Source organism: Cyprinodon variegatus, unplaced genomic scaffold, assembly GCF_000732505.1.
Source record: "Cyprinodon variegatus isolate N-32 unplaced genomic scaffold, C_variegatus-1.0 Scaffold1014, whole genome shotgun sequence".
Lineage (NCBI taxonomy): Eukaryota > Metazoa > Chordata > Actinopteri > Cyprinodontiformes > Cyprinodontidae > Cyprinodon > Cyprinodon variegatus.
Window position 1 is genome coordinate 184,046 of NW_015151467.1, and position 11,808 is coordinate 195,853.

Sequence of the window (11,808 nt, forward strand, 5' to 3'; positions counted from 1 at the left end):
CCTCGGTTTTAAAAAAAGGCGAACCCCGGCACCGAATCGAGAAGGACGACCACACAGACAACCGTAAAGGCATACCAAGGGCTAGTCACAGCCTCTTTTTTTCTGCGCACTTCCACTTGAGGTCTGCACAGGTTTGCGACCGTCTGACTCGTAGTCAGGATATTTTGAGGTGTGTGACCACGGTTGCGGAACCTCTCCGTGGGGGGCATGGTCGCGCAAAGAGACAGATTTGACGGTTGCAGAGGCTATGCGTCAGAAGCATATATTGGCCTTTACTCAATCTTGAACCGTGCCCCTTCAATCCCCCGCAGTTAGCCTAGCTAGCCTTGAAAAGCTGTATACTTGCTTGCGAACCTTCCGCCATAACAACCCTGCCCTCTTGATAAACGACCAATCACATTCACTTTATTCACTCGTGTAAAGTCGTGCACCACTCGGGAGAATTCGTAAATGCAACGGTTGGAACAGACGTTTCCCGCCGACTTTTAACATTTCTTCCATGGTCCCTGCATCCTTTCCAGGACTCAGAGCTCAGTTTAGTGGATGGCAAGTTGGCTCTCCAGCAGAAGATTTACGAAGCCGCCCGCAAGCTCTGCGAAGAAGATCACCTGAGCAGGGCAGTCAGGAAGAGTCGGATTCTGCAGTGCAAAGCCGAGGAAAAGAAACTGAAGAAGCTACAAGAGTCTGCCTTTCAGCTGCGGCTGGAGCGTGGCCGCTCATCGCCGCTCCCTGCTTTTAATGTTCCACAACAAGGTGAGAAAGGACAGGCTGGATGACATCATCCCTTCATAAATCCTTCTGATAAAACTCGAGACAGGACTGCATTTAGTGCCTAAAATATGAATGTTTTGTTTTTTTAAATCAGACCTTGGCGCATCTGACAGCTCGTTATCTGATTCTGTGGTGCAAGATGAAGGTAAGAATTGACTTGTCCTGATTTGTACAAGTGGAAATGTTTTATTTTTTCAGCTTTATTTTTTTTTATTAGTCAGAGTTTCTGGGTTTTTGCAGTATCAAACAACCATTAAATGTATACTGATGTGAAAAGCATTTACCCTCTTAAAAGATTTCTATTGGTTTTCCTTTTTGTTACCTAAATGTTTCAGATTAAATAGATAAATGTGCAGATTTTGATTGATTCTATTTCTTTAACATATCCAATCTACAAAGAGGCAAATACTTTTTCCATATGGAGCGGACAGGGTTGTATTTTATAAACCATTCCTTTTGGATGCTTTCCTAAATCATTTTTTCTAAGCCATACCTTTTAATAAAAGTATTGTTTTTATTTTCTATGTTCCAGAAGTTACCAGCCAGTCCTCTCAGCCGTCCTCTGGGCTTCCTCATCCAGTGGAAACAGATCCTCCTCAACCTCACGTCATATCTGCACATTCCTCCATCGACGGCTCCTACACGTCTCCATCTGTGGCCCTGCAGTCCCTGCCGTCTAACCTCTGTCAGTCTCCCTGTCCCAGCGTCGACTCCAAGTCAAGTTTTACCTCCAGCCCAGCCTACGACCTTCCTCCCATCCAGCACTCCCCCTGGACTGAGTCTAGTCTTGACCAGCCTTACCAGAAGAGCAAGAAGTCGCGTTCCTCCAGCACAAAGAGGTGAGACACACCATCCGTCATCGCTTCTTTCCTGCTTTTTCAGTTTTAGAACTTTAAATCAAACATAGAGTTTCATAGCTGGGACTTCTAGTCATTTTGCCTCTCATTATAAGGATGGAAATGACTTTTCACTCCTGAGATTCTAAATAGTTTGTGATCTAATCTGTAGTGAAAACACTGAGATGTTATATTTGGCTCTGAATTCTGCTGGTCTGTCAGTAATCAGTTGGAAAGTGCATCACTGCCCTCTGCTGATGCAGAAATGCTACAGACCAGCACACATCAATCTCTGGATTCACAGGTCTCTCTGGATTATGCTACCTGTGTGAGTAGATGAGTATCTGTTCAGTTTGTACTCAGAATAAGAGAGTAAAAAATAAAAAAGGTTGGAAAGGTTATCATCTCTGAGACGATATGGAGATTTTAGCAATGAAAGTGAAAACACAATCAATGCCTTTGATTTGAAGTGGTCCTTTTTCTAAAGGAGTATTTTTTAGGTGTTCTGAAGAAATAAAATAGCTGAACAAACCGATAACCTAAGTTCTTCAAGGATTTAAGCTATTTATTTTTATAATTTTAATGTTTTTTTTTTAAAGTCTGTAGTTATGATAATAACTTTGTCCATTAACTGCTTTACTTAAGTATTTATTCTTCTGAGGACTTCTTAATTTTACTCTCTTATAGAGACATGGAGGAAGAAACGTTGGATATAGAATACATTCTTAATTCATTCCCCTTTATTAGTTTAAATGTAAATTTTAAGGATGTTTCGAGTTATATTTCGGTTCATACTTTTATCCTGTCTGTAATTTTAATTTAGGTCAAAATTAGACCAAACAGTGAGGGAAAAAAAAAGAGAAAAATGAAAGGCATAGTGGAGGATTTTCACGATTTCACGAGCTATTTCTCCTCGTGCACGCTCTGTTTAACAGTTGCTGTTTGCTTCGTTCATACAAGCTTACTTTACAAAAGAAGATTTTTTATTTTTCCACTATGTCAGACTCGCCACCGATAAGTGAAAATTTGGACAAACACGCACGACGGCCTTATGTAAACATATGACCAGGATGATTGACAATTAGGACGACTATTTATTTAGATGATCCACCTGGAAAAAGAACATCCTTTACTATAGCTTTAACACAGTTTTTGTACAATTTCATGCAAGAAAAAATACTTTTGTACTTAAATACAATGTAGAATTTGTACTTTTTAATTTTACTTCAAGAAAACAGAGTAATCTGTACTTGTGAATGTCTTTTATATATGGAAGAGAATGCTCTTCCGACGACAGAGGCCAGTAGAGTTTATCTGTGTTCTGTGTTCAGCAGTCCAGCCAAATCTGAAGTGTTGCCACCGTTGGAGGCTTGCTTACCGCAGCAACTCTCCCATATGAGACTGAGCCGCGCCCAGTCCAACAGCACCCCCTCCACACCAGAGATGCGTGTGCACAGACAGCTCTCCCTCAGGTTGGTCCATCTCTGGGGCGCTGTCTGTCCGGCATGTTCTTCATGAAGAGAAAACATTATATACACACGGACACTCTGAATCAACCTTTTCTTTGTCATTTCTCAGGGTTTCCAATCCAGAATCCCCGTTATTTAAGGACCGTGGTCGTAGCAGAGGCCCCAGGCGCCGCCTGACTGAATACCAGATCACTCTACCAGAAACTCATTCTCCCACCATGAGCCACAGCAGCCTGGCGAGCTCCGAGGACAGCAACTCTGAACGCTCCTTCTCTATTCACAGCGACTCCCCGAGCCGTGAGTTCCCCTCTCCCTCACACAGGCAGTATCAGCCGACAGCCCCCTTCTACAGCTCTGACCGCAGCTATGGACCTCAAGCCCCCCCACCCGCTAACTTTCCCCGTAACCCCAGGCCCATGAGGAGCCCTGTGGTTCAGAGACTCTACTACGGTGAAGAAATGTTCTGCCACCCTGACATGGAGCTAGCGAGGTTCCATGACTCACAACAGATGCCCCCCAGCCCCCACAGATATGACTGTTACTATAGAGACGCTGCTGTACCCCACCAGAGAGCCACGAGGCCTTTACCTTCTGACATCAGGCTCACCCCTCCAGCACAGATGGACAGCTTACACTACCGCTCCAACGGCCTCCCCCGGCAGGTGGTGAATGAGCAGCTGAAGTCCTGGCATCGCCGCAGTCAGTTCAAGACGCCACGGTCGCGTTCTCTGGACAGACAGGGAGCGGTGAGGCTGAAAAACGGGCCAGGCCGAGAGCCAGCCTGCTACTCCAACCAAGTAAGCACCCCAAGCTGCAGGCGGATTGAATTTGTTTAAGCCCCTGTCACACCTTGACGAATTAGACCACTGAATGGCTGAAGTATGAAAAATCTGGCATGAACGCAGGCATACGTTGGATAATTTATGAGTACGTTTTGCTCAACTTATCAAGACGAGCGCTGAACGTGTTTCTAACTTCCAGCTACTGTATAATGGCGTATTGGCAGCGTTGTGGTATAAAGGGGGTTCAAAGGAGGAAACCATCAGTTCTCCTCCAGACTTCATCCCCATCATAGGGTGAGAGAGAAGGGGAATGTGACGGATCATCCCTGCGTTTACGCCCACCACCGAAAAGTTCCTAGGCTTAGAAAAACTCTTTTGTCATTTTGTATACACAGACTATATGCAAATCGAAATTTTGTTTTCTACAGCTCTCATGAAATTTCCATTTCTTAAAGTGCAGCAGTGATCAAATGTAAACATTGGGGGGAATAAAACATGGTGAAAAATAAACTAATTGATACGGTCAGTTTGATGCAAAAACTGTGATATGATTGATATGACAGACATGACGCTTAATCTGCTGCAACTGCAAACATTTTTTTCTTTTTATTTTTTCTTTTTATTTATTCTTTTTTTTTGGGGGGGTTAGCGGTAAACAGCAGCTAGGTTAATACCTCGATCAAATAAATCTTTTTATGCAGGCCCGGCGCCTTCCACGCATTGCTGCCCCCCTCAGGACACGCATGGGCATTACGCTGCTGTGCGTTATGCAGAAGTTAGGCTGTTATTGGACATAAGTTCTGGACTCGTTATGAATACTCTATGTATACGCCCAAAATTGAAAAAATACATAGAAAGTTCAGCGTATGCCACCGTTTTAGGAGATTCTTTGACATCAGGCATTCGCTGGATAAATCGGCATGGTGTGACAGGGCCCTTACGGGCATTCAAGAAACAAATACCATCATGTCAATAAATGAGTCAGATTTTTAGAGGATTATTCCTCCAGCCTTTCACTTTAATTACACTGGAAAGTATTTTTTACTTAAATAAGTAGACAAGACAATTTACATATAAAAAAAAAGAACTATTGCATTGTCCTATTTAAAGTGCTTATTATCTATTTATCTTATTTTAAGGGTACAAAACACTGATTCCATTGGCAAATAATCTTATTTACCTGCTCAGATTAAGGGTAAATACACTTAATTTAAGGAATGTTGACATATTTCTAGATCGTTTTTGCAGTGTAGAGCTTCTTATAAATGGAGGTTTTGGAGGAAAAAAGTTTTATACTTTAAAAGTTAAAGTTTTCCACTAAACAAACTTTTTTCCTGATATTATCAGAAGCTTAAAACTAAATTCTGTTTTTCTTCTCCTTCTAACCTTTAGGTTATCCAAAGAGGAGCCCATCAGAGAGACGCGGGGGAAGCTCCAGAGCACTGGCTGATTGATGACGGCTCTCACTATATGAGTCAAGTGTAGAATTTAAACCAGTTCATCCACATACTGCAGTTTTAATAAGTTGAACTAAAATACTGTCGTCTGAAAAATCACTTTTATTAAGGCATATTTTTGTTCACCTGCATTTGAGCATGAAATATAAGACTGATATGTAGAACCTCTTCCCCACAGAAACGAGCAGAAGGTCATGATTTCCCCTTGCAAAGATGGATTATGCTGCTGATGTTTAGATTTAGCTTAACTTTAAGGTTTTATCTTTTCTACTTAACGTTCCCAAATTAAGGGAACGGACTCTCTTTGCTGCTGCTTGTCCTATTCAGTCAGAAAAGACGAAATGTTGGGCAGACAACAGGACCTCCACCAAAATCACTGTTTGTTGATTCTCAACAAAGCTGAAAAATAACTTTGAAATGTGTTACATGAGTTCATAGAATCAGGTTTGAAGCTTTAGGTACTAAACCCTCCTAGATGGTGATAACGCAGCTACGAACCTGTTTTATAGAAAAACTACATTTCATGATGATATTTAGAGATTGACAGATACAGGGTTGTTTAAGGTCTATGCAGATTATTTTGTTATCAGTCTAACTGATCCGTGCTGCCGATATGTTTCTCCTTTTACATGATAGACATAACACAATTACTGATGTCTCAATTTAAACAAAAAAAACATCTATTAACAAGTCAGAGAAAGCTTTTAACAGTTGATGGCACATTATGAAGCTAACTTAGGGCCATAAAGTTTCTTCAAAAACATTATTTTAAACAGAATTTTTGTTCTTATTATTAAAACTGCAAAGAAAGATTTTAAATTACAAAGAAGAAAGGTTTTAAACTGCTTTTACCTCCTCATGGGGGCACAGTTAAATAGCATGTAGGGATGTTTTCAAAGCATAATCATCATCGTTTGTGATTATTTGATTGGTTTTCAAAAAAATTATTTTTATTTCCAAGTTTTTTTTCTTTTTTTTTTACAATTTTTTTCTGTTTTAAGAATACAAGAATCACTTTATTAATCCCTTGCGACCGGTTCTTTTCTTGCAGTGCATCTGTTTACAGTAGACAGAAAAATAAGATTGTAGGTACAAATAAGATCACAGCATATAAAATCTAATTTATTTACAATGCTGCTCAGTACTTAAATTACTATTATTGCACATGACCGTGTTATTGCTTATAGTGAAGTAATGAAAAAAATAAATAAATGAAATGACAATCAAGAGAGATGAATGATACAGTCTGATGGCCTCAGGCAGGAATGAGTTCCAGGGCGCCCTGAGGTGCAGTGTGATGAAATGAGTCTCTGACTGAAGGTGCTTCTGTGGGCGAACAGCACATAATAAAGACGATGGATGGATTTTAATATGGCCAACATTCTGCTGTCAGAGAGTCCAGCTCCTCTCCAACATGTGACTGGTTTGCAGATTCAAATCTTTTCCTTTCCAGATTTAGAAATTTTTTTTACATTTCTAAAAAAAAAAAATTCAGTTCCAGGTTATTTATAGTCAGTTTAAACAAAAGATGTTTCTGAATAAACTTTATGGCCACAGGAGAGCAACAGTGCAGGGATGACAAGGTTTGACTACCATAGTAGGAGCCATTTAAAATGGCGCTTCCTGGTCAAACGCCAGCCGAATAGCAGCCCACTTTCTTCCAACTTCCAGCTGCTGGATTGACCCCTCTTGCATTTTTTATTTTTTTTTTACTCTGACTCCACCCTTTCACGGAATTACAGGGTCTGAGCAGGAGATGATGCTTTTCTTTAGATCTTAATGTCCACAAATCATGACAGAAAGAATATTTTAGTACAAAGGTTGATGTTTAAAAAGGAATTGTAGGGGACCAGCCAAGGGCCCATCAAGGAAAGTGGGGAAATTTTGAATGGCTGCTGCTGTAAATGCACCTATAAATCGGCCCCAATCAGCCAATACCGATACGAGAAAGAAACACTGATATGGATCTGCAGATGTATCTGTCTATCTCTACGAATAATACTAAAGATTAGAAGTATATCTTCTGAAATAATCCAAGTTGGTAAACTTATGCTGCCTTTAGTCACACTAAACAATTTTTGTTGTCCTTTTCCAGAGAGCTATGACTGTATTTAGGCTGCGCTGCCTAACTTGAATCACTAACACTCAAAGAATAGTTTTAAAAAATAAAAAAAGCTACTAATCTAATCACTTGATGAGTAAAGTAACATTTTGATATTAAAGCCAGGTCAATACTGAATCTCTTGGCAGCTATGGAGAGGAGGAACTTCAGAGCTTTAACTTCTGAATTTGTGGGTTTTTTTCTTATTTCCTGCTTAATGCTACACTTGTTAAGCACTACAAACAATCTGATTACCATGGGTTAACTAACATCCTGCCTTAACCCAGTCACTATTTGCTGGGTAGAAATGGTTGGAAATAAGATTTAAATCCTACATTTTAGGCTGTAATTACATGTTGTCAGTTTAATGTGATTTGCACCCAGAAAACCTTAAAAGCCAGACTTGAAATCTGAACAGACTTGGACCAGAGGCTATAAAACAAATATAGTTTCTTGCTGTGTATTTTTTTAATAGAACACAATCATGTTACCTTGTGTGCCTCTTGTTTTTTGTTGTTGTTTTTACTGCCTTTTTTTCTATTTATGTTTGTAGTTGATATTTGGTAAATATGTTACTGTATTAAAAAACCTGTGACTTTTGTTTAACTGTGGAAATAAATATTGTTTGAATGAAACCTGTTTCATTTATTTGTGCCTTTATTCGTCCATTGATTTAGAGCTTTTTTTCAATTTCTTAGTCTGTTATGGATTGCTTTTGAAGTTTCTTTTTATATATATAAAGAGGTGTAAATAATATATTTATTTCAGCCTAAATGCTGTGCATAGGCTCAACATCGTCTTCTTTTTTAAATGACAGGGTCCTAACAATGAAGCTGATCATTTATGCTTAAATTTAGTAAATAATGCTGATATTATCTGCCATATTGTGTGTCTTTCAATGGCTGCTTTATTTCCACATTGGCCTAATTTTATTCTACTTGCTATAAAAAAAAACGGTATGTCATACAGTTGTCCCAGTTCTTTCTCAGCCTTTATTCTGTCATATTCAAGCACCAGTATTTTGATTCCTCCCTTCATGGTTCAAGTCTTTTCACTGGTTTAGTAACAGTTGCAGCTAAAAAAAATATTTAGAACCTAGTAAATTAAATGTTGAAAAAGCATAATTTTACAAAATTAGATGTTTTTATTTATTTTTTTACAGTGTTCTGTAACACTAAAAAATGTAGACTAATTAAACATTGGATTTTATTGCAGTTATTTGGATTAGAAAATTGTTACATTTTTTTTACCACTGTAAAAAAAAAAATACTACTGTAAAAATGTAATTGTTGTATCTTATTATTTTGAAATATTTTTTATTAGATATAAAAAGTGTAAAACTGTTAACCCTTTCTTATGATTCACAAAAATGCAAAACATTTTAAATTGCGGTTATTTTAATGTTTCCACGTTGTTTTGTGTTGTATAATGCCATGACGTCATTTTCTCCTTCACAAAATAAACTATCTGGATTTTTCATGTCTCCGTTGAGACCAGCTTGTCAATAGACGCATTTTTCGGGCTTTTATTTTGGAGTAACTGGAGCGGATTCTGATTCGCCGAGACACGTCAACTTCCGGAAGTAGCTTTGTTTCGCACAACCATAAATAATTTACCTTCCTGCTTCGGAGTCTTCCTCGTCAGGTAACTTCGGGGCATTTAATAAATTCTAGTTGACAGTGTTAATCCTGGTGAGTGTTTATTTCAGCCTGCGGCCCGCTGCGCATCTGTTTTGACCTCTGTATCTCTGACAGCGAGTGCGTTGCTAAATAATCAATTTCCTCTTCGGCTGCTGGAGCTCGGTTAGCTAACAGGTAATGTTAGCAACCTGCTATTTACCAGTTTGTTAGACGCTTTAACGACCATAATTGTCCTCCGTATGTATTACCTCGGTATATTTTTATAACATAATACAAACCTTGCTTTAGTCCCACATTAAACCAACTTCGCCTGTATTTTTAGGTTGTTTACATTCAGTTCTCTGTGTTCCGTCGGTCGCTTTTGTGATGTTATTTAACATCCGTCAGGAAGCTATTCTCCTAAAAACACTAACTTTTGTCCTTTTGGTTAGCCTTAGCCTCATATCAGAACATTTCCTCATAATGTGATCTATTGGAGTGATTCTGGATGTTAATAATCCTCTATGGAACTCGTACTTAATGTCAATAGCGTGAAATAACTTGCATTACACTGTGAAAACTACCGTATTATACCTTACTAAACCAAAAGGGGCAACAGTTGAAGTGATTTTTTTTTAATATGTCGTCCTGATTGAAGATCTGCGTGTTTAACTCTGGTTAGTATGATTTGTGACACAGATAGCACTCCTTTTATCAGTTGACTGGACTTGAAATTCTAGTTTGACTTGATTTAAAATTATATCCTGTGTAAACCTATAGTCTAGATTAGGCTGTCGAGAGATATTCGTTTAAACCATATTTTAGTTTCCTTTATTATATATAAAATTATGGTAAAATAATGTACGGTTTTTAAGTAAAACATGATTTGGAGCAGGTATGATCCATTTGACCTACATAATTTGTGGCTGCACCAAAGATTCCCTCAAAGCTATAAAGGCTTTATTGATTCATTTTTTATTTTTTATGATCAATTTCTTTGTCAAGTATTGGACAATGTTACAGAGGCACATTAACCCTTTATAGGGACAAAAATTTGAAATACTTTAAAAATCAAAATATCAATCTAATCGTGTTATTACCTTTGAAACATTTAAAAAAATATATGGATATTTTGATGAAAAAAATGAATGTCAATGTAATAACAAGAAACGCCAACTTCCATGAATATATTAAGGAAAATAACAAAAGTGCTTCTATAAGAAATTCATTAAAAACACTCTGAGAGTAAAAGAAACACTTTTTTTGTGATACAACAAAACATTAGAGGCATTAATGCTGATACTGGCACTTACAGTTTTTAGTTTATAAACCTAAATATAATTGCTAACTAGGCTTAGTAACTTTTTTAACCTTTAACCTTACTTTTCAATTTTTAAATGAGCTTTTTAACTTTTTTCCTCAGTTTTTAACTTTTTTTTAAGGTCATTTACAGTAAATAATATTTCATTCAAGGGCTCATCTAATTGGTCAAATGCCAATTCCATTTGTAAGAGGTATGTAAGTGATCGTGCAGTGTGGGTTTAAGCGTCTTGCTCAGGGGCCCAGTGTGGAGGCTGTGGGGATCGAACGCAGTACTTGCAACCTTCTCAGAGCACAAGCACACTACTCTAACCAATAGACCAACAGAGTTGCTTTGCCCTGAAAGCAAACGCTAATTGCTTATATCAGTCTTATAAGTGTGCTTTTATTTTTGGTCTCAAAATTAACATGAATGTAAATTTGACAATACTTTCAAGTTTTTCATTTCCCTTATTCCACTCATCCCGGAGCAGACGGTTTGATTGGACTCGCAATGAATCACGTGATACCCAAGGTTAAGGAGGATACACCGGACCTGTCCCTCAAAACGGGCAAAAAGAAGGCTCCAATTAGATATCCCTCTTTCAGAACCAGGATTTTGAATTGAAGATGTGTTACTCTGGCTGTCCACTTTGCTGCTACATTTATGCTTCAGCAGAGCTCTGATTGTTACTGTGAACTGCAGTGGTTTTAAATAAATGTGATCCAATCTAGTGCATTCCTCATTGTCATTCTGTCTCTACAGGAGGAAGTGTCCTTATCCCCACTGAAGTAGAATACCGGACTCTGAGCAGGTCATCAGACAGTCTCCTTATGTCAGTCCGCAACGGGTCTGCCAGTGATGCAGACTGTCAGATCTCTGAGGACTGCAACGTCCCAGATGTTGAGCTGAAGGAACTCGGGCCCCTGCTGGAGGAGGGGGGGGGTCGGCAGGGGCCGTCTAAAGGTGTCCATCCAGAGGTCGGGCTTTTTGGTGGTTCTCTGACTATTCCAGAGACAAGATAGCATTCTGTCTCATTTAACGATGGTCTGTTCTGATCTCTTTAAGGGGGTAGCAATGCTAGCTGAGGAGGAAGACGATGATGATGAGGTGGGAGAGGTTTTGACTCTACCTCTTCAGGCCCACCATGCCATGGAGAAAATGGAGGAGTTTGTGCACAAGGTAATGTCCAATAGAAAGGACCTGTGGACGGCTTGAAAGGACAAAGAAATTGAGCTAAGGCTAAAAGTATATATTGGCCAACAAATGTAATTCTGTTTGAACTCTTGGTTCTGTAGATATCGGCCATTTTGGGTTTGTCTTAGGAACCAAAAAGTTTTTAAAAAAAGGTTCAAGTTGTACTTTTTTCATAATGTTCGATAAAAAAAGAAAATCTGGATATGTTTGGAATTTCCCTTTCAGATACCACATAAAAATAACGTTCCTTTATTAACCCTTTATATGGCACTCAGT

At 38.7% G+C, this 11,808-nt stretch overlaps 2 protein-coding genes across 6 annotated transcripts in view; both read left to right on the forward strand.

Annotated features, from left to right (window-relative positions):
• The window catches only part of LOC107100812 (uncharacterized protein C1orf106 homolog), a 36,001-nt gene extending 30,290 nt beyond the window's left edge, over positions 1-5,711 (forward strand). For 3 of the 4 annotated variants that reach the window (XM_015399457.1, XM_015399458.1, XM_015399455.1), the window contains exons 5-10: positions 522-753; positions 866-916; positions 1,304-1,610; positions 2,939-3,079; positions 3,186-3,873; positions 5,251-5,711. In XM_015399457.1, coding sequence (XP_015254943.1) covers positions 522-753; positions 866-916; positions 1,304-1,610; positions 2,939-3,079; positions 3,186-3,873; positions 5,251-5,343 — 1,512 coding nt within the window. In that variant the 3' untranslated portion in view covers positions 5,344-5,711. The remainder of the gene's footprint in view (positions 1-521; positions 754-865; positions 917-1,303; positions 1,611-2,938; positions 3,080-3,185; positions 3,874-5,250) is intronic. The other variant, XM_015399456.1, reaches the window with a different exon arrangement.
• Positions 5,712-8,966: 3,255 nt separating this feature from the next.
• adipor1 (adiponectin receptor 1) overlaps positions 8,967-11,808 on the forward strand; it is a 9,391-nt gene continuing 6,549 nt past the window's right edge. Inside the window, exons 1-3 of one of the 2 annotated variants that reach the window (XM_015399461.1) lie at positions 8,967-9,060; positions 11,101-11,315; positions 11,404-11,517. In XM_015399461.1, coding sequence (XP_015254947.1) covers positions 11,169-11,315; positions 11,404-11,517 — 261 coding nt within the window. In that variant the 5' untranslated portion in view covers positions 8,967-9,060; positions 11,101-11,168. Of the gene's footprint in view, positions 9,231-11,100; positions 11,316-11,403; positions 11,518-11,808 lie in introns of both variants that reach the window. The other variant, XM_015399462.1, reaches the window with a different exon arrangement.